This window comes from Poromitra crassiceps (genome assembly GCF_964638095.1).
Source record: "Poromitra crassiceps genome assembly, chromosome: 12".
In the NCBI taxonomy this organism is placed as follows: domain Eukaryota; kingdom Metazoa; phylum Chordata; class Actinopteri; order Beryciformes; family Melamphaidae; genus Poromitra; species Poromitra crassiceps.
Window position 1 is genome coordinate 8,011,284 of NC_139632.1, and position 22,640 is coordinate 8,033,923.

General features: G+C 42.8%; 1 protein-coding gene across 3 annotated transcripts in view; it reads right to left on the minus strand.

Moving 5' to 3' along the window:
• Positions 1-6,021: 6,021 nt before the first annotated feature.
• Positions 6,022-22,640, minus strand: part of nek7 (NIMA-related kinase 7) — a 103,781-nt gene continuing 87,162 nt past the window's right edge. For all 3 annotated transcript variants that reach the window (XM_083647942.1, XM_083647941.1, XM_083647940.1), the window contains 2 exons: positions 9,917-10,030; positions 6,022-6,352 (listed from right to left, as the gene is read on the minus strand). In XM_083647942.1, coding sequence (XP_083504068.1) covers positions 6,242-6,352; positions 9,917-10,030 — 225 coding nt within the window. In that variant the 3' untranslated portion in view covers positions 6,022-6,241. The remainder of the gene's footprint in view (positions 6,353-9,916; positions 10,031-22,640) is intronic.

Consider the following 22,640-nt stretch of genomic DNA (forward strand, 5'->3'; position numbering starts at 1 on the left):
AGTTTAACCTGTTTAAAGTTACTCAAGTTCAAACAATAGCGGTCTTTCAAATGATAAACAGGACTGCGCCGCCATTCCCGGTTGTGCTCGGAGAGACTGTCCCTAGTGGTTCTTCTCTCCCAGCAAACTAATATGTTTGAAGCTCGGGCTGCCATTGCCAAGCATGCGCCACGAGCGATTTCAAATGTGCAAAAAAATATTGATATTTCAAGGCTTCTAAAAACAAAACAAACAAACGGGGGGGAAATATATAAAAAGACAAAAAAAAATCACAGTCAATGTCCTCTGGAACGGCCCCATATTTCTGCCTCAAAACATTCAAAGATCACCTGGGACAAATGATGAGCTGAGAGACGTTCTGCTTTTTCTTCCCCTGCTATCTTTCTCTCTTCCACACACACACACACACACACACACTTCGCTTATATCCTACCTTAAAAATATGATATTTTTGAAATCAGACTATCTAAAGAAGGAGTGCAGGCCCACCACTTTCACTGCTCCTGTTCTCCGGCACAAGCTCTGGCAGAAGCAGTGAAAATGAGACACGCTTCTGCCAGCTAACTTGCTCTTCAGACTTGCTGCTAGATCTTCCCACAATATTCGTTGGTTAACCAAAACAATCACCCCCAAAGCCTTGGAAGAAAACAAAAGGTTGGATAAGCTTGAAAAAGCAAAGTTTGGCCTCTAATTGTTGATTTTATTCTCCTTACAAATGAAGCCAAAAACAGCAATGTGAGAGCATTGTGGGCAACAACATATAGTACTGTATATATATATATATATTTAATTTCCTCGTGGTCTAAATATCCTCATGTATATTAAACACTATTGGCCAAAAGATTTAAGTTAACATTATAACAAAGCTACCATCTGCCACAGGGTATATGTGGTTGTTCAAAAGGTTCTTACCAATGAAAGAAGAAGAAAAGTGCAATACAGCCGTTTCACCACTAGATGGACTTAGGGGTGCATGAATTTGGGATGCACAACAAACAAAAGAAAGATTTGTAATTGTATGTGGTCTAACTTGTCTCTTTTGCAACTTTTTTTTTTGGGGGGGGGGGGGTCATTATAGCCAAACTGCAGAGCCTTCCTGGCGATATATAAATATCTGTATTAAGTTTGAAGCAGGGGAGATCAGACCATGAAGGTGGGGCTGCGTGCTGCAGCGTGCCAAACAAAACAACTCAACTATTAATTCCAGATATTTACTGGTGTTTGTTTTCATTGTGTTCGCGGCTCCATGGGAGCAATTTCTGCTGTGATGAAATTGAACAGATCTTCCCCGTGGAGTTCATTACAGGGAGAGAGACACACACACACACACAGACACACAGACACACACACCTCTGCTGCTCCCTGGCCAAGAGGGACTCGGACCGGGGAGCACCCAGGGGGGCGGGTGGGGGGCACCCAGGGGGGGGCAGGTGTGGGGAGGGGAAGGCGGAGGAGAGGAGGGGGGCTCAGGGGAAGCAGAGAGGAAGAAGATGCACAAACACTCGGTTAATGACCTCAAACACTCTAATCAAGCTGCCTGCCAGCATGTCATTTACTCTTCATTTGTGCTTGGTAGGGAAGTTGACTTGCTGAAGTTCACTGTATGTGTGGGATACTGTATTATTATTGCAATCTGAACATCAACCACCGAGGCGTGTATATGAATTTAATATATGATGATTTGTTTCAAGTTCTCCACTACAAAAACCTTTTATTTCTCATCTTTTTCCACTAAATGTGAAAGTGTTTCGTGGCAGGACTGTTGAACGTGTCCTCTCAAAAGGAAGTGATACCCTGTTAGCTGTTAGCTTGCACAATCAAAAAAAAAGTGCCGTGACTGAGATGTGTTTGAATGACTCGAGCCGATGTGTGAAATTGCCCATTAAAAAGCTGTGAAGAAGAGATCAAGTACTCACGCAAAATGTCCAAAGGAAATTCAAAGGCTTTATTCCATTCAGTTAGCATACAAAGCGTTGGGTGATGAAGGTCTTGAAAGATGACATGAAATGTTCAGAAAACAAAACAAAACAACCAAAATGACCAAGAAAATAAATATCACTTGCCTATTTCTTATAGTTTTTTTTTTACTTTGTGGAAAACCTGGACTCTTCAATATTAACTTCAGAGGGGCCGCTAAGCTATACTGTGCTGCTGACCCTTATGAGAGCACAGGTAAAGGGCTGAGTCAGAGGAGAGCGGTGATACAGACACACACACATCACTCCCTACGAGGGGCCAGAACCTTAAAAGTGACCTAGCACTGTGTGTGTGTGTGTGTGTTGAACATGTGTGTGTGTGTGTGTGTTGAACATGTGTGTGTGTGTGTGTGTGTGTGTGTTGAACAATCCCCTAATGAGGACAAAAAACCCTGAATCGTCCCTTCCCTACATCAACAGAAAACATAGACATTCTTTGAGGCATACACTTAAACATCTATTCTAAGGCAACGCAACTGGGCTCTGCACTGCGTACTGTGTGTGCTTAACTAACAGCAGGGGCAAAGGCAAAGGCAAAATCGGCACATTTTGGTTTTAAAACTTTTAAAACGCATTACAAACGAGTCGGTAAACAGATGAATACAATTTTGCAATAGTTTCCCACCGTCTTCTGATAGAATAAATACCATTTGACATCTGGTGTGTGATCTCCGGGAGGTGAACCTTGCAGCTGACAGTGCTGCTTTGTCATTGTAAATGTGGATTATTAGAAAAGTCTCTTTACAGATAACACTAAAGCATCAGGAGACAAATCCCCGAAGGAAACGCTACTACGCTCTAAAGAAAAAGGGGTTCCTCAGAGGTTCTTTCTCTCCCAAAGCATAAAAGAAGCTGTTTTTGGTAATGTCATGGTGTTAATTACAACGGTTTGCTATAAAGGGATCTGCACAGCACCAAAAACCACTGAAAATAGCAAAGAAAGTGCTCTACAGCAACGCTTCCATTATAATTACAACCAAAATGACTTTTGGTGCCATATAGAGCCTTTTGTCTAGATAGTGTCGAGGCAGAAGATGGACAATATGTTTAGCACTGTGGGTGAAGACGATAAAACATATGAAGATAATCACTGCAATGTAAGGGGGGGGGGGGGTCTAGGACAAGGTGTACAATTGCAAACAAAAATTTGCAAACACTATTTAAAAGTCTCACATAAACCGCTATCAAGGCACCATCAAAATAGTCTGTTAACCAAATAACTTACATTTTTCTTGCACCTATAAACTTAAATTTGGTATACAACACATTTTAATGAGTACTTATTTAATCAAAAGCATGGAAAAACAGCCATACATGTACACTATTTCCAATGAATGGCTGACAAGACTATTTGATCATGTTAACAAACCGTTCATAAGACAATAAAATAAAGCGTCGTCAATCATTGTTTATGCAAAACTTTCATTTCAGAACATATCACTGTCACTATGTAAACCATTGAGACCCGCTGATGTAAACCTATCCACTGTAAAACATGATCACCATTCCCTCCCTTCAAATGAAAAAAAGGGTCACTAAAAACCCCAATAGTATTCAAACTAAAGGAACTTTTTTCCGCTATGTACAGCAAAACAGTAATGAGTCCCGACGGAGATTTTCTTCTTCTTCTAGTACAAGTCTTTGATATACTTTACATAAAAGACACCTTAACATATACATATATAGCGCTCTGCTCCTCTCGACACGTTTCTTTGCTCTTTGGTACGTTTAGAGCAGCGTTTCTCAACTGGTGGGTCGCGGGGCCGTTTTGATTGGGTCGCGGACATTGGCAAAAAAAAAAAAAAAATCATATTTCATTTGAGTTAAATTCAGATTATTGAAACTGGATTAGCCTGACCAGTTTTACTTGTTTAACAAGCTGAAGCATATGCTCTGCCTGTAATTCAAGAGAAGTCTGTCTTTTCATTTCATATTTAATTTCAGTTCAATTCAGATGATTGAAACTGGATTAGCATGGCCCCAGTTTAATTAAAAGTTATGACCAGTTTAACTAAAAAGCATATAGCCTGCCTGTGATTCCTTTTTATTTCATATTAGTTAAATTCAGACTACTGAAACTGGATTTGCATGACCAGGTTAACTTGTTTTATTATTATTATTATTATTAGTATTAACTTGTTTAAAAACATATGGGCATGTAATTCAAGATAAGTCTGCCTTTTATTTCATAGAGTTCAAATAAGACTTTCTGAGCATGACCAGTTTGACTTGTTTAAATTTAAAAACATATAGGCCTGTAATTCAAGTCTGCCTTATTTCAATTGGTTTTTAGCCCTAGTTGCACTTCTGTTGCACTTTTTTGTTCATTTGAGGTTTATAACAGTGCATGAAGGCATTGTGTATTAAATTAACGCGCTATTTTTGGAGCAATAAATTTGAGTGGTTTAAAAAAAAATCTGAAATTTGGGTCACGACTTCATGACAAGGAAAATAGTGGGTCCTGAGGCTACACCAGTTGAGAACCACTGTCTTAGAGGACAGGAAGTAAGTTAGTCAGCTACGCCGTGCTGTGCTTATCTCACAACACAGAGGAAGGCTCTGCTATCCTATCTGTTACTCAACGAGACGCGGACACTGCACACTTACACACAGCAACACGAACACGAACAAGACCACCTGAGTCTATAGACTACCTTTCTGCTGGGTCAAATGCCTCCACGGACGGCCACCATGATGGAGTGTTGATACACACTACAGCGTGTTTTCAACTCTGATTTGACCACGTTTTCATTGTGATTTTACTGTCCCCAGTAATGAAATTCACGCTATCAAATAGCGCTGTTAAAAACTAGGAGGAAATGTGCCATTTTGAAATTTTCAAAGAAAACATGCCGGTTTCCCCCCCCCAATGATTCACAATTCCAAAGAATGGTGGAGACATTGGCCCACGCTCTGTCCTACAGTAACATCTCTCTATACCTTCTCAATGCTCTGTCCTACAGTAACATCTCTCTATACCTTCTCAATGCTCTGTCCTACAGTAACATCTCTCTATACCTTCTCAATGCTCTGTCCTACAGTAACATCTCTCTATACCTTCTCAATGCTCTGTCCTACAGTAACATCTCTCTATACCTTCTCAATGCTCTGTCCTACAGTAACATCTCTCTATACCTTCTCAATGCTCTGTCCTACAGTAACATCTCTCTATACCTTCTCAATGCTCTGTCCTACAGTAACATCTCTCTATACCTTCTCAATGCTCTGTCCTTTCTTCATACATTCATGAGACATGATCACCCCATCAGCCTTCCAGTACCAGGCGGGGAAAAAAGTGCAACACAGCAACACTTCAACCATCTACAACACTTTGTTACGCTCCACGAAAACCTCATAGCTCCAATTTTGCCAGCGATTTGAACGCTTCCATGGCCCTTTTCTGTTTCATAACCACATATGGTCTAATGAAAGCCACCGAAAACCTACAATGCTATTTCTAAAAAAAAAAAAAACGTGCTTGCCATGGATTAACTCAAATCCTGGAAAATGTACTGAATCTTTAGGTTTTAATCCAATAGCAGAGCTTTGGTGCTGATTAGCCATTTTTCAATACTTTTGCCATATTCACAATGGACTCTTGTCTGTATAGCTACAGAGCATTAGCAGTAGCTGCTCTCTGTCTGTATAGCTACAGAGCATTAGCAGTAGCTGCTCTCTGTCTGTATAGCTACAGAGCATTAGCACTTAGCAGTAGCTGCTGAAGAACGGCTGTAGTTCACAACAGGAGAACACAGAGGACACGGGTGTCAAAGGCACAGCAATAAACATGGATTATGATACACTGATAATTCAGTGCCATCACATGAATATCGTTTAAGGACTTGAGGTCCATCTGAAAAAAAAAAAGAAAAAAAAAAAGTATAATCTATCATCTTTTATCCTAGTGTTCGAAAGGCCTGGGATGCCATTCATGTTAACCCATTGATACCTGATGCAGCATTTGCGTGTTTATCCCTCATTTGTGTGTGTATCCCTTTAAGACCGCAAGGGATACACACACAAATGCTGCATCAGGTATCAATGGGTTAAAGGCACAACCGGTACCTTAGAAGTAAAACTTGTACGTGTACAGTACTAGTATTTCTCATCGGGAGCGAAACTTCGGAGTAAGTTATTGTATAAAAGAGTTGATAGATGTGTACAAGTCCAGCATCAAAAGCGAGGGAGGGAGGGAGAGGGAGGAGGTGGGGGGGGGGGGGGGGGAGGAGTTCTGCGAGCTCGAGAGTGTGTGTAGCTCTCGGGGCTTAGCTGCCCTGTGTCAGGTTCTGCATCTGTTTGGCAATGCCGTAAACGTAGGTGATGTCCGGCCTCTTCTCCGGGTCTGGGTTGATGCACATATCTACCAACTTCCTCAGCTGGGGACGGGGACAGGGACGGGGACGGGGACGGGGAGAGGGACGGGGACGGGGAGGATCAAGAGAGAAATAACAAAACGGTTAGCGGCTTTATTAAACAAAAAGACGCTGTGGAGCTAAAACAGCAGATTTGATTGAGACAAATGAACAACCCCCCCCGGTAAGGTAACACACCCTCCAGACGAGCTCTTCCAATAATAGAGATAACGAGGCAACAGGTAACTGAGCTGAGACAAAGACGTGAGGCTAGGTTAGCGTGCTAATCGCTCATCGGTCTGCTGAACCCACTAGCCGAGCCCACACGCACACAAGCCACACGCACGCACGCACGCACGCACGCACGCACACACCGATGCCACTCCGTTGCCATCCGGAGACAGCATTTACACTTGAAGCCGAGCGAAGCGGCTGATTGGAGCAGATAGATAGACAGGCTCGCAGGCGGAACAGCCACCGCCATCATTAAAAAAAAGGAAGATAGAATGAAAGATGGGAAGGAAAGAAAAAAAATAACATCTACGCGGGGTCGCTATGGTAACCGTCTGCCGACTTCCTGGCCGCTGTTGCGTGGCGCTGGTTTGGACGAGTTCTCCCCAGCCGCGCGCGCGCGTGTGTGTGTGTGTGTGTGTGTGTGTGAGAGTGAGAGGGAAAGTGAGAGAAAGATGCAAATTCAGACAGTCTGAGAATTAGTCCCACGGAATGGAGGGAGAAGGGGGGGGTTGGGGGGGGGAGGGCACGGCGAAGAGATGCAGATATGTAAAATATTCATGCGCTTCTTTGCATGGCGGGCGGGGCGGGGGGTGTCAGGTGGGGGGGGGGGGTGGCAGCTAGTGAAGGGGGGGAGGGGGAGGGGGGCACAGACGGAGATGCTTAAATGACACAACAAAGATGAGCAGCTGACAGTTTGCTGCCGATCCTTCAGGAGCATTGTTTACATCCAGACAGGCGCTGCAGGCACCCCCCTCATCTCCATCTCTCCATCGCCCCGTCTCTCGCTCTATCGTTCCCTCTCTCTTTCGCTTTGTCTCTCTTTCTCCTGGATGGGGGTGACATGTGGGGCAACGCAGAAGCTCAGCGCTGTGTGTGTGTGTGTGTGTGTGTGTGTGTGTGTGTGTGTGTATGTGCACGCGCGTGTGTGCGGGGGGGGGTTGCTCTTGTGACAAACATACACTTGCACAAATGCGCACACACACACATGCACACACACACACACACACACGCACACACACACATGCACAACAGAGTCCTGAGACAATTAGCCTTTATCAACCTAATGAAGTAGATAGCACACTGCAATGAAAGCCTCTCACTGCACAGCATCATTATTTGGCTAGGGAGATATGAATAAGTATAGCAAGGCAAAACTAGCTACTGTGGACCTGTTGTACACAGACACACTGTAGCCACTGTGGACCTGTTGTACACAGACACACTGTAGCTACTGTGGACCTGTTGTACACAGACACACTGTAGCTACTGTGGACCTGTTAGACACACTGAGTGCGTTTACATGCACACCAATAAACTGATAACTGTGAGTAATCAGTTTATGGCAATAATCTGATTTCTGCGTTTACATGCACTTTAATAATCCGACAATAGGAGAAACCCGGGTTTACATGATTCAGTCAATTAGTCGGATTTCTCACCAGAAGGCGGCGGTAATTCAACTTTTTACATGCAACTTGTACATGCGCAGATGTATAAACCCACAAGAAACCTGATAAGCTGTATACATGCACTCAAAAGACAGGTTATTGGCCAAAAACCTAGGTATGTTTATCGGTTTATTCATAACCCGATAACGGCCATAAACGGATAAAGCTTATCGGTTTATGCTGTTTACATGACCATTTGAATAATCAGGTAACTCCAGAAATCCGCTAATAAACTGTTTATTGTCTGCATGTAAACGCACTCATAGTAGCTACTGTGGACCTGTTGTACACCGACACACTGTAGCTACTGTGGACCTGTTGTACACCGACACACTGTAGCTACTGTGGACCTGTTGTACACAGACACACTGTAGCCACTGTGGACCTGTTGTACACAGACACACTGTAGCTACTGTGGACCTGTTGTACACAGACACACTGTAGCTACTGTGGACCTGTTGTACACCGACACACTGTAGCTACTGTGGACCTGTTGTACACAGACACACTGTAGCCACTGTGGACCTGTTGTACACAGACACACTGTAGCTACTGTGGACCTGTTGTACACCGACACACTGTAGCTACTGTGGACCTGTTGTACACAGACACACTGTAGCTACTGTGGACCTGTTGTACACCGACACACTGTAGCTACTGTGGACCTGTTGTACACAGACACACTGTAGCTACTGTGGACCTGTTGTACACAGACACACTGTAGCTACTGTGGACCTGTTGTACACAGACACACTGTAGCCACTGTGGACCTGTTGTACACAGACACACTGTAGCCACTGTGGACCTGTTGTACACAGACACACTGTAGCCACTGTGGACCTGTTGTACACAGACACACTGTAGCCACTGTGGACCTGTTGTACACAGACACACTGTAGCCACTGTGGACCTGTTGTACACAGACACACTGTAGCCACTGTGGACCTGTTGTACACCGACACACTGTAGCTACTGTGGACCTGTTGTACACCGACACACTGTAGCTACTGTGGACCTGTTGTACACAGACACACTGTAGCTACTGTGGACCTGTTGTACACAGACACACTGTAGCTACTGTGGACCTGTTGTACACAGACACACTGTAGCCACTGTGGACCTGTTGTACACAGACACACTGTAGCCACTGTGGACCTGTTGTACACAGACACACTGTAGCCACTGTGGACCTGTTGTACACAGACACACTGTAGCCACTGTGGACCTGAGCCATGCGCACTTGTACACACGTCACTGGCAATCAGCAATAAGGCCATCTTTAACCGCAGACCTTCTATATTACATTTGCGAGTGCGGCGAAGTCTACGCAGAATCACAGCAGATGATTTAACATTGACTTAGGGAAACATGACACTGTAGCCCATTTAGTTTCAGCCCACTCTCTGTAGCACGGCCAGATGCTTTTGATATGTGCATTTCATTTTCAAACGGTTATGTAATCATATGGGGGTCTTTTGATCACAGATCGTCGCCGGAGTAATATCATACTGCACTGGAGCGAAGACGAGCGGGTGGACTCCACTCTTTGTGTACGTACTGTGTATGCGTGAGCCATACGGTCGCAGGCAGTCTTTGTCATATCAAAAAATGTACTTTCATAGTCAATACAAGTAAACATCAGTAAATTGGCAGAGAGAAAGAGAAGCAGACCAGCACTGGCTAAAACAGTAGCTCATGTTATTAAATATTTGAATAAAATATACTATGATTAATATACAGTGTATAGCCTACAGTGTACTGTATATATATATATATATTATAGCCTGTTTCTTTTGAAGATGGTAAAAACAAGAAGAGACGTTAAAGGAAGCTAAACGCTTTTAAACATTGTGACCGGGTTCAAGTCTAGCATGTGATGTAACTGTAATGGGCCGGTGATACACACCTCCTCTGAGTAGTGGTCCGAGGGGAGAGGGGGGTAGTCGCACTGTTCTATCTTCTTACACAGGGAGTACAGGTTCATCTTATCCCCATAGAAAGGACTCTGGAGGGCTGCCATCTGTGAGAGAGAGACAGAGAGAGAGAGAGACAGAGAGAGTGAGAGAGACAGAGAGAGAGACAGAGAGAGTGAGAGAGAGAGACAGAGAGAGAGACAGAGAGAGAGTGAGAGACAGAGAGAGAGAGGAGAGAGAGACAGAGAGAGAGAGACAGACAGAGAGAGAGACAGAGAGAGAGAGAGAGACAGAGAGAGAGAGACAGACAGAGAGAGAGAGAGACAGAAAGAGAGAGAGAGACAGAGAGTGAGAGACAGAGAGAGAGAGAGAACGATAAAGAAGCAGCGATGGGACGACTCATGAAGATTTCTACAGTTGTGTGTACTGTACATCAACACTTCTTCTGTATGTTTTGTTAGGAGGGATGGTGGTGGGTTTCCAATTCAAGTGAACCAAAACAGAATCATCCCAGAAAAGTTTCTCTTGGCTAACTTGTATGCTTTCCCTCTAGTTAGCTGGCCATTTCTGCTGCACTGCACTCACTGCTTCCAAAAGTTGGTGATGAGAAGGCGAGGCAAGCAGGAGAGGAGTTGAGAAGAGAAGAGGAGAGGAGAGGACAGAGCAGTGAGGGAATGCTATTCTCTAGGAAATAGATGCAAGCAGGCAAAGCAAAGCAGAGGCAGATAGGGATGGTAACGAAGAGTGGAAAGGAGAAGAAGAGAAGATATACTGTAAGTGAGGAGAGTGGAAAAAGGTTTCACATTATTGAAAGCATCCCACCCTGTTTATATATATATATATATATATATATATATATATATATATATATATATATAGATCCTTTCCAAAAAACTTGAATATCATGGAAATACCATGGATGACCGTGGGCTTCAGCGGATTGTCAAGCAAAGACGATTGAAAAATTTGGCGGAGATTCAGAGGGAGTGGACTGAGGCTGGAGTCAGTCATAACTGAGAAGTAACTGCTGATTTTCTTCACACTATTCTAATTTCTTGAAATACTGTTTGGGGGGTTTTCTGGAGCTGTAGGCCAAAATTATGAAAAATGAAACAAATAAAGGCTAGAAATATTTCACTTTGTGTGTAATGAATCTATAATCTATGAAGGTTTCACTTTTTGAAAGGAATTGTGGAAAAAAACTAATTTTTCCATGATATTCTAATTTTTTTGGAAAGGATCTGTATATATACAGTATATACACACACAATATACAGTATATGAAATGTAATGGACATTTCCAACTAGTGTGTAATCTGGATGAGACTTGATGTTGAGGGGGTGGTTGATGGCAGAGGAAGGCTGACGCCTTGTTTTAACAGCACAAGATGAAGAGGAAGACGAGGCCAAAGCTTATCATCATGGGAGCAAGAGGAATTGCGTGATACATTATCAATTTAACTGATTACATTTCTCAGGTGTCCCCCGCATTGGCAATTGGAGACAGCCTGCTAATTGGTAGCGTGAAAGTACAAGAGAACAAGTTCTCCCAAGGTGGATCCAAATGGATTCCTTCCATCCAGAAGGCAGCAGGCTAGCGTGAATTGGCCACCACTCGCTAGCACAGGCACTACAGAGATACTACATTTACTACAGAGATACTACATGTCTGTTGAAATACGGGACCATAAAAGGAAAAAAGCAGCAACACAACAGAGGCTGTGTCTTTTATTTGGAGCGGAGATACCGTACGCAGCCATGTGCCATGGAGTGACACGAGACTGCACGTTTTCATTCTAATCAAGGACGATACCAGGCGATTTCACTGATTGCTACACCATACTCTTGGCACTCCATGGCACATGAGGTTGATAAGCACACTAACTAAGGCCAACTATCACTCACAGGATAATAAAGGAATACACCGTTTTGGAGAGAGGTTGGTCAATTTACCTGCTAAGATATGAGAACATAGACATCCAAATGATTCCTGGTGGTAGACCCTGGTTCCTGGTAGATCCTTCAGAAGGGTCATTTGTTCAGGTGCTGCCTGCTAACACTTCTGCATGCACTAAATTGAGTGATAGTAGGGGACTAGCGTCATCTCAAAAGTGACAAAATGAGAACTTGTAGTAAGTAATCTAATAATGTGGCTAAGTCTGGCAATGGCTAATTCTGGTGTTTTTACACAGGAGATTGGAAAACAATTGGCGGGCTGGGTATTGGCAAGGATCTCACGATACGATATGTATCACGATACATGAGTTATGATACAATTGTACCATGATACATTGCATAATACATACATATTGCAATACCAGAATCACAATCAGAATCAGCTTTATTGGTCAGGTATGTACCGTACACATACAACGAATCAGACTCCTCTAGATAATTTACTGAAAATGTTAAAATAGAGCTGAAAATACAACTTGCTGTGTACCACCCAGGTACTGTAATAATAGTACATATATTGATAACTCAATGGACAAATTGAGTCAAAACTATTTAATTCAAAATTGTCATTCCAATTTATTAGAACGGTATTTACTCATTTTGAACAGTTGCATACAGTGTTACTGAGCAAACTGAAGTAAAAATAAAGTGCACAAGTATTCTTATTGTGTCACTAAACACATGGCTGTGCAAAAAAAATCGATACAGCGATATATCACAATATTTTTCTGAAATATCACGATATATTGCTGTATCGATTCTATTGCACAGCCCTTAAAAAATATCATACCGTTTTTACCTGACAGGGGCTACTTTCCTCATTTCCATGCAATGTAAATATGGCAGGCGATGGAAAACTCTGTACAGCTAAAACTCAGCACACAGCAGATTAATAATATTATGTGGTTGCTCACCAGGAAAAACGGTACCAAAAATGAACCTGGCTACATCAGCTATACTGAGAATTATTTCCAAAATGTACAAAGCTACAGGTCATATGATAAAAACCACTATCAACGTTTTATCACAAAAAAGGCAGTCTTCTTACTTTAGATAATGCTACTCGCCTACTATCTATCACGCATACTTTACTGTATGCTAAACTGTTAGCATGGAGCACAAGAGGAATGATCTACCACGGACACATGGATGATTTTAGTGTCTATTATCTTCTCGTCATTTAAACTGTTTTTTTTTAATGGTAACAATAGACTGACTGAATTGCTGTGTTTGATCATGTAACACTATTTTTTAAAGCATTTTACGAAATGTCTATGGAAAAATGAATGGCTCAACAGTCAATCCCCCCCCCCCCCCCCCCCCCAAGTAAGTAAGTAAGTAAGTAAATAAGTGAATAAGTAAATAAGTAAATAAAAAATAAAAAATAAAAATAAAATAGGGCCCCTTCATGCTGAGGGAGGTGTCCAGGTTGCCTATATGGTAGATCCGGCCTTGCCTGCAAAACTGTACTATTTATTGATTTTGCACCTGCTGATTTGGTGGTTGTGCTCAAGACAAATAAGCCCGGCCTTGATGATGCACAGGGTTGTTTTCCCACTACCAATTAAATGCCTGTGTCTCTTTAGGACAACAAAGAAAAAAGAAAAGAAGAGACAGATTAAAAAAAATACAGACAGTTTTATCCACACAAAAACCTTCATTAGCACCAAACAATATGCCCCCTCGGCACATTGCTATCCAGACGTGTGAATGTCCCCTGATGGCTACGATACCCTTGCAAAAACAGAATGGCTACATTTCCACATTTCCACAGTGAATGCCATCAAAACTCTCTCTCAAAATGAATCCCACACAAATAATAATGTTGCCTCATTATTGAGGCTTTAAAGACAAATCTTGCCAAGTGGAACCACTTTTTGACCCTTTGTGCCGCTTCATCGCCTGTTGCTGCGAGTGAAGCTCATCTCCATTGGCCCAAAAACTGTTGCTGCGAGTGAAACTCATCTCCATTGGCCCAAAAAAAGTGCCTGTTAGGAGTCTCTTCTCATTGTCTTCACTGAAAGACGCGTCAAAGGTTGGAGAAGATGCAGGGACAGAAAAGCCCTTGTATCCCTATTGGGCAGATGGGACAAGAGTCTCTCTGTCACTGCTTCCAGTGGGACGTCAAGATGATGATGGCAGTGGATTCTCAGCGGGGGACCATCTCTCTTCTGGACACATTTCCCCATCTCTCCCTCACTTCACTCGCTCTCTTAATCACACTCACAGATATCCACGCACAAACGCACGTGCACGTGGAGAAGGATCTCTCTCTCTCTCCTTGGACACCTCTGCCTCTGCTCCGACAATTACTACTGAGGCTGGCACAGCAGGGGGTCGACAGAGATGACAGGCGTGTGTGCGCGCGCGTGCATGTGTGTGTGCGCGCGCACACACATGCACGTGTGTGTGTGTGTGTGGCAGACAGTAATGATGTGCTTCCATTAGTCATAGTGTCATATCTGTAGCCAGAGATTTCACGTTGAATTCTGCTGCGTTCAAAGAACAAAACACACACAGACAAAATGCACAGAGAAGAATGCACGTGTGCTCAGGGGCAACACCCTCACACACGCATACTAATCGGAGCTAATGCAGATGATAGCTTTTTTTTTTTTACCACACTGCTTGCTTTGATATTCCAAGAGCTTCTGCTCCAGCAGTCAGGGGAGATCAGATTGATATTGATAGTGCTCTATACCAGAGTACCATCAAACATCACGCTTTTGTAGAACTCTATTGCTTATTTAGTAGTACAGTAATATTAATAAACGGGATGCAAAAGTTGGATGATTGTGAAAATCTGAGTTAAATCTGACTCGGCTGCAGGTCCTCTTCTCATCAATTGATTTTGATGACGTCATATGATGGGAGAATGCCCTTATGGGCTCTCCATCTAACTGCTGCCATATAGTGATGTTACACACTAAACCATGCTCTAAATATAGCTGCCATATAGCGATGTTTCACACTAAACCATGCTCTAAATATAGCTGCCATATAGTGACGTTACACACTAAACCATGCTCTAAATATAGCTGCCATATAGTGATGTTACACACTAAACCATGCTCTAAATATAGCTGCCATATAGTGACGTTACACACTAAACCATGCTGTAAATATAGCTGCCATATAGTGACGTTACACACTAAACCATGCTCTAAATATAGCTGCCATATAGTGACGTTACACACTAAACCATGCTCTAAATATAGCTGCCATATAGTGACGTTACACACTAAACCATGCTCTAAATATAGCTGCCATATAGTGACGTTACACACTAAACCATGCTCTAAAGCTGCCATATAGTGATGTTACACACTAAACCATGCTCTAAATATAGCTGCCATATAGTGACGTTACACACTAAACCATGCTCTAAATATAGCTGCCATATAGTGACGTTACACACTAAACCATGCTCTAAATATAGCTGCCATATAGTGATGTTACACACTAAACCATGCTCTAAATATAGCTGCCATATAGTGACGTTACACACTAAACCATGCTCTAAATATAGCTGCCATATAGTGACGTTACACACTAAACCATGCTGTAAATATAGCTGCCATATAGTGACGTTACACACTAAACCATGCTCTAAATATAGCTGCCATATAGTGACGTTACACACTAAACCATGCTCTAAATATAGCTGCCATATAGTGACGTTACACACTAAACCATGCTCTAAATATAGCTGCCATATAGTGACGTTACACACTAAACCATGCTCTAAATATAGCTGCCATATAGTGATGTTACACACTAAACCATGCTCTAAATATAGCTGCCATATAGTGACGTTACACACTAAACCATGCTCTAAATGTAGCTGCCATATAGTGACGTTACACACTAAACCATGCTCTAAATATAGCTGCCATATAGTGACGTTACACACTAAACCATGCTCTAAATATAGCTGCCATATAGTGACGTTACACACTAAACCATGCTCTAAATATAGCTGCCATATAGTGATGTTACACACTAAACCATGCTCTAAATATAGCTGCCATATAGTGACGTTACACACTAAACCATGCTCTAAATATAGCTGCCATATAGTGACGTTACACACTAAACCATGCTCTAAATATAGCTGCCATATAGTGACGTTACACACTAAACCATGCTCTAAATATAGCTGCCATATAGTGACGTTACACACTAAACCAGGGGTGGGCAACTGTTTTTCATGGGGGGCCACATGAGAAACCCAGATTGTTGCCGGGGGGCGAACAAATATTGTCACGCCGTAACCCATGGATGGGCAACTTTGATGATAGAGAGGGCCACAAAAAAATGTCCTCGCTACCAGTTTTTGCTGAGGGCTGAACGGCGCCAGCGCGAAACATTTTGGGCATTTGAAGCCAGGTTTAGAGGAATAACTCATTTTAAATTAACAGTTGTGATGTCATTATTCAGTCTTAACCACCAATATTTGATCCTTTTCTCACGCACTCCTATGTCACCACCTGCTCTCCCTGCAGGGCTTGAAATTAACTTTTTTCACCACCTGCCAATATGGCTGCTAGATTTTAAAGTTACGAGCCAATTCGAATTTCCACTAGCCGAAATGTTTTTCTTGAAATAAACCAGAATATGAGTGGGTTATTTTAAGCTTAAGTATCAGTAAGTGGCCTGGGATTCTCAAAGCCTGTGTTGAGGGTCACACAAGAACAAAAATGCACTCTTGAAGCTAAATAAATCCAAAACCAACAAGTTAATTATTTAAATTTCTACTTCAATGTAGAACAGTCATTTCTTACACATGAGATTACTTTTAGCCTTTTAGTCATAAATATTATTGAAATATATTCCATATTCCAGACTGAAATGCTATAACAGAAGAGTATTGGCCAGAATGACATGAACATTTGGACACTTATTCAGCGGGTATCTTGCATGTTGCGTTCAGGTGCACTGTAAAAAAAAAAAAAAAAAATATATATATATATTTTTTTTTGCAATACCATCGCGGGCCACACAGGGGGCGCCGGCGGGCCGCATACGGCCCGCGGGCCGTATGTTGCCCATGTATGCACTAAACCATGCTCTAAATATAGCTGCCATATAGTGACGTTACACACTAAACCATGCTCTAAATATAGCTGCCATATAGTGATGTTACACACTAAACCATGGTCTAAATATAGCTGCCATATAGTGACGTTACACACTAAACCATGCTCTAAATATAGCTGCCATATAGTGACGTTACACACTAAACCATGCTCTAAATATAGCTGCCATATAGTGATGTTACACACTAAACCATGCTCTAAATATAGCTGCCATATAGTGACGTTACACACTAAACCATGCTCTAAATGTAGCTGCCATATAGTGACGTTACACACTAAACCATGCTCTAAATATAGCTGCCATATAGTGACGTTACACACTAAACCATGCTCTAAATATAGCTGCCATATAGTGACGTTACACACTAAACCATGCTCTAAATATAGCTGCCATATAGTGACGTTACACACTAAACCATGCTCTAAATATAGCTGCCATATAGTGACGTTACACACTAAACCATGCTCTAAATATAGCTGCCATATAGTGACGTTACACACTAAATCATGCTCTAAATATAGCTGCCATATAGTGACGTTACACACTAAATCATGCTCTAAATATAGCTGCCATATAGTGACGTTACACACTAAACCATGCTCTAAATATAGCTGCCATATAGTGACGTTACACACTAAACCATGCTCTAAATATAGCTGCCATATAGTGACGTTACACACTAAACCATGCTCTAAATGTAGCTGCCATATAGTGACGTTACACACTAAACCATGCTCTAAATATAGCTGCCATATAGTGACGTTACACACTAAACCATGCTCTAAATATAGCTGCCATATAGTGACGTTACACACTAAACCATGCTCTAAATATAGCTGCCATATAGTGACGTTACACACTAAACCATGCTCTAGTCTAAATATAGCTATATATTTTTATGATCGTGAGAAGGGCATTTATTAAATTGCATTATGGCATAAGCACTGCTTCAACGAATATATGTTAATGTAATAAGCTAGTATATTTCCCAATGGGTCAGTTGTTAACTTTAATGTTCGGGTAGAACTGCTAATTCATTGGGTGTAGAGAATCTGTTCTTGTCCAGAAGTTTTATTTATGTCCTAATTTCCCAGTTTGAGTGACGACCAACCAAACGCTGTCCTCTTTGAGACAGACTAACAATAGATCCAAAAGAAAAAACAATTCAGTTCTGAAGTGTGTTGTTTACACTGTCCTCTCCTCTGACAAGAGAACTCACATTTTATCTGATGACATCTCAGTCCACCTCACTGTTATCAAGGGGAAAGCACATAGGTTCATTATTGAATCGGATGTGGCTGATAATAAATATAATAATATATATTAGATATTATGTTGCATTTGACTGGACGGCATCCAAACACCAGTTATTAAATCAAATCTTAAATTAAATCACAATTTGACAGCCATTGCAGGCCATAAATGCGTCACTAGCCCAATGATGGCAGGAAATTACATTTATGGTTGAGACCTTTAGCACCCACATGACATGTTTCATTTTGATTTAATAAATGAATCACTTCCCCTGCCGGGCAAACCAACAGAAGCTGTGAGAGCTCTGAAAAAGCCTCAAACAGAGACTGAACTCACATTCACAAAATGGCTCTTTCTTTCAGGAGGGTCTGAGTTTGTCTGGAGGGCTCAAATGACATGGGCACGAAAAAACGCTGACTCATCGGGAAACACTCTTAAATACCTAATAGAGAGCCAAAGTGGAACGTCACTTCCTGCTTCAGCACTGTACCAGAGATTTTCAACCGCCATTTATTTTCCCATAGACATTTTGTAAAATGCGTATAAAAAGAGTTGTACTCGTTCAAAACCAAACGGTACAGATATATTTCGAAACAGGAGAGATCGCATAGCATTTCACTCGGACCAAAACGTTAAAAAAAATGCGGGTTTAAAGAAAATGTTTTTTCTATGATTTTTTTTAAAGTTTTGGTCTGAGTCAAATGTTCTATGGTCCCTCCCGATTCTAAATATAACTGAACCGTTTGGTTTGACCAAGTAAAACTATTTTTATAAGCATTTTACGGAATGTCTATGGGAAAATAAATTGCGGAAGAAAATCTCTGGTACAGTGCTGAAGCAGGAAGTGACGTTCACTTTGCCTCTCTATTATACTGTAGATATGCACTGCTGGGTACTGAATAGGTGTTTGTGTGTACATTTGTGGGCTTGTGGGGAATTGATTCCAGGAATATAGACAGCTAGAGAGCGAGAGACACTGAGAGAGAGAGAGAGAGAGAAGAGGGGGGGGGGGGGGGAGCAGCCAGCTAGAGTAGCCAGTAGGTAAAGGGTTAAACAAGGCCCCATCGTATTTTCATGCATCTTCTGCTTTTGACAGATGAAAAATGTCAACTGTCCTGTTTGTATTTGGGAGTTTTTGCACTATTCATCTGCTTCATTAGTGCCTGCTGCTCCTAGCCCCTGACAGCTGCCGGCCCCCTGCTCTCTGTACACACACACACACACACACACACACACGCACACACACACGCACACACACACGCACACACACGCACACACACGCACACACACACACACACACACACACACACACACGCACGCACGCACGCACAGATGCGCGCCCACATACATTAACACACACACCCAGGCGCAGGCACGTATGCACACGCAAAAGTGTGTGCCCACGCGCACGCGAGCGAGCACACACACACCACACACACACACACACACAGACAGACTCCTTTTTTCAGTTGTCGCAACGCGCTAGATGATTGACTCACTCTCTGACCTCTGACGCCCTGGTGTGTGGGTGTGAGAGAGAGTGTGTGTGTGTGTGTGTGTGTGTGTGTGTGTGTGTGTGTGTGTGTGTGTGGTTCATTGATATTCGAGAGACATCCGCTGCACACGCATGCCTGCTGTCTGTCTAAGGGGCGTGAGCTGCTGGTGGCAGAACACGCGCGCACACACACACGCACACGTGCACACACGTACGTGTGTGCACGTGCACACACACACACACACACACATTTTAATTTCTTTATTGGATTTTCGATTAGAGACATTAATCGTATATCAAAACCCAATAGTAGCAAGAGTCAATGCAATACAATACAAGATCATGCTCACAATGTTATCTGTAGGCTATAGACATAGGCAGATCAAAAAAAGAAACATGAGGCTATGGGTATAAGTGACAGCGTCTTTTCCAAATGAAATGACTGCCAATGATGGCAGACACAGAGCAGTACTTGGCCAACTGTTTTGCAGCTTTTTTTGCCAGTCCAGCAAGTTGGAGTCCTCGCACACACATTTTATGAACATGCCCCAGGCTACCAAATATCAAGACTAAAATTTTACAATTATACCCACATGCAGAGATGGCATTTGCAAGTGTTTGATATTTTAGCCATTTATAACTGAAGCATGTATCCATGTACAAATCAAAGGAACATCCAATTTCTAAAATTAAAACAGACTTGGTGGATTCATTGATCATGACAATATCCGGAGTATTTGGACAGCTTTGAACAGTATTGTTAAATGTATTGTTAGATTGGGATGAGGCAAACCAGTTAATTTGAACAGTTTTGTTAATGTGGAATTGTGTGTGTTGTCCAGTGGCACGACGCAGTTCTTTAGCAGCCAAATCCACGATACGGTCGTGGCGTGCCGTATACAGTCCCTTGAAAGCGGGGCAGCTATTCATAATGTGCGCAACTGATTCCGGTTGCTGATTATTGTGCAGTAGACAGTGTGAATCATGTTGTGATGGGTACCAGAGGGCAAGGTTGTATTTGGTGGGCAGAACTTGTAACCGGGCTTTTATTGTGAATTTAAGAATGGATTCATCTATTATTGAGTTGTGTAAGATGGAATGGGACACAGTATGGTCAGCGCACGGCAGGCAGGCCAGCATTCCTTGTAGCCGCAGACCAGTCCAGCGTTGCCGCTGGCGGGTTTGATGGTGTTCAATAATGTCTCGTCTGCAGTTCTGGGGATTCAGGACCTTCGTGTTGTCCTCGTCAGTGCTCAACACCGCCCGCACAGAAATGCCCGTGTCAGTGACTACAGCATCACCAACCTCCACCACACGGTCCAGTGCGTTCGCGTCGCTCCAGCTCAGGTGTATTTGAGCACTGTTACAGATGTCGTTAAGGTCGGGCCAGTCAGAGCGCACTCCAAACCCCGGGGCGCGCGTGTCCAGTTTCCCACTGGGCTTTTTCCTGAATCCCAGGAAATTGGCCTCTGTTGTTGAGTGTGGGACTTTGCGCTTTGTTAAATCCAGGAGAAGTGAAGCTCGTGCCTGTTCTCTGACGGCGGGATCATCGTTGTTTAGCATACGGAGGAGATGGTTTATTCTCGTAGCTGTATAAATCCATTCAACATTGGGGACGCCTAACCCCCCCTCTCTTCTTTTGTGAAAAATTAAATCTCTGGTTGAGTGCGTATTGAGGCCCATCCATTTCCGTACCAAATTAACAGTTTTATTGTTCATTTCTGTCAGAGTGCATTTAGGAATGTGTATGTTTGCGAAGAGATGCTGCACCTTGGAGAGCGCAATCTCGCGCACTGCTGATAGTTTCATGGTTATGGGTAGAGGGGATGTATCGATCATGTCCAGTCTGGTAGAGTATTGAGCGACAATATCACTCAACTGCTCCTCCCATTCTCCTGCAACATTGAATTTATGTCCAAGATAGCAATATGCCTCATGTCGTGCGTAAACTTTCATTTCTTTACCCATGATGGTGAAAGAGGGTGGTTTGTCGTGTCTGGCCCTGTACCACCTGTTGCCCCCGCTGCGCCGTTCATAAAATACTGCGCATTTGGTGTTTTTCGCCTCAAGTCCAGACCACTGCAAAAATGCGTCCGTGCGTAAAAGCATGTTGGAGATTACGCGCTCCTCCCTGGAGGCTACCAGGACGTCATCAGCGTAGCCCTGGACTGGGTTCGGAGATTTCGTGTCCGGCGGGGCGCACTGTTCGAGCCATTTCAGCCAGCTGTTGATGGCGATAATGAAGTTTACAGCACTCCAAGGGCACCCGGTTTTGATGCCAATTCCGAGTGGGATTGGTTCAGTGAGCTGATCACCACATATCACCTGTATGAATGAGCCTGCATATATATCACTGACTATGTCTATATACGCTTTTGGCAGGTTGATTTCAACCAGGGAATTAATCATGACACTATGAGATAGTGTGCCAAAGGCATCACGGAAATCCAGAAACACGGTATAGAACTTGGTTGACTCGTGTTTAAAGTCATCAATGCCCGTTTTAAGGCTGAACACATGTTCGTTCATACCTTGGCGGTTTATATATGCTTTCTGCTTTTTAGAAAGTATAGGCCTACCCGCCTCCACCAGCCACGGAAGGATGCGGTTCAGTATACACTTCATAAAAAGTTTGTAGATAGTTGGCAGAAGGGAAATGTCTCTCCACGTACTTGGGTCGTCTGGGATGTTATCCTTTTTAGGGATTCTATGGATCAATGCTCCTTTCCAAGATTGAGGAACTTTTCCATTGGTCAGGCAGACATTAAAGATGTTGGTCAATACCAGACAGGTCCACTGTTTAGCGGCTTTAAATGTTTCATAAACAACGCCGTCTGAGCCACTTGCCTTGTTGTTCGGGAGGCTATTTAGCACAGTTAAAACCTCCTCAGTTGTAAAAAGGGACGTTTCGG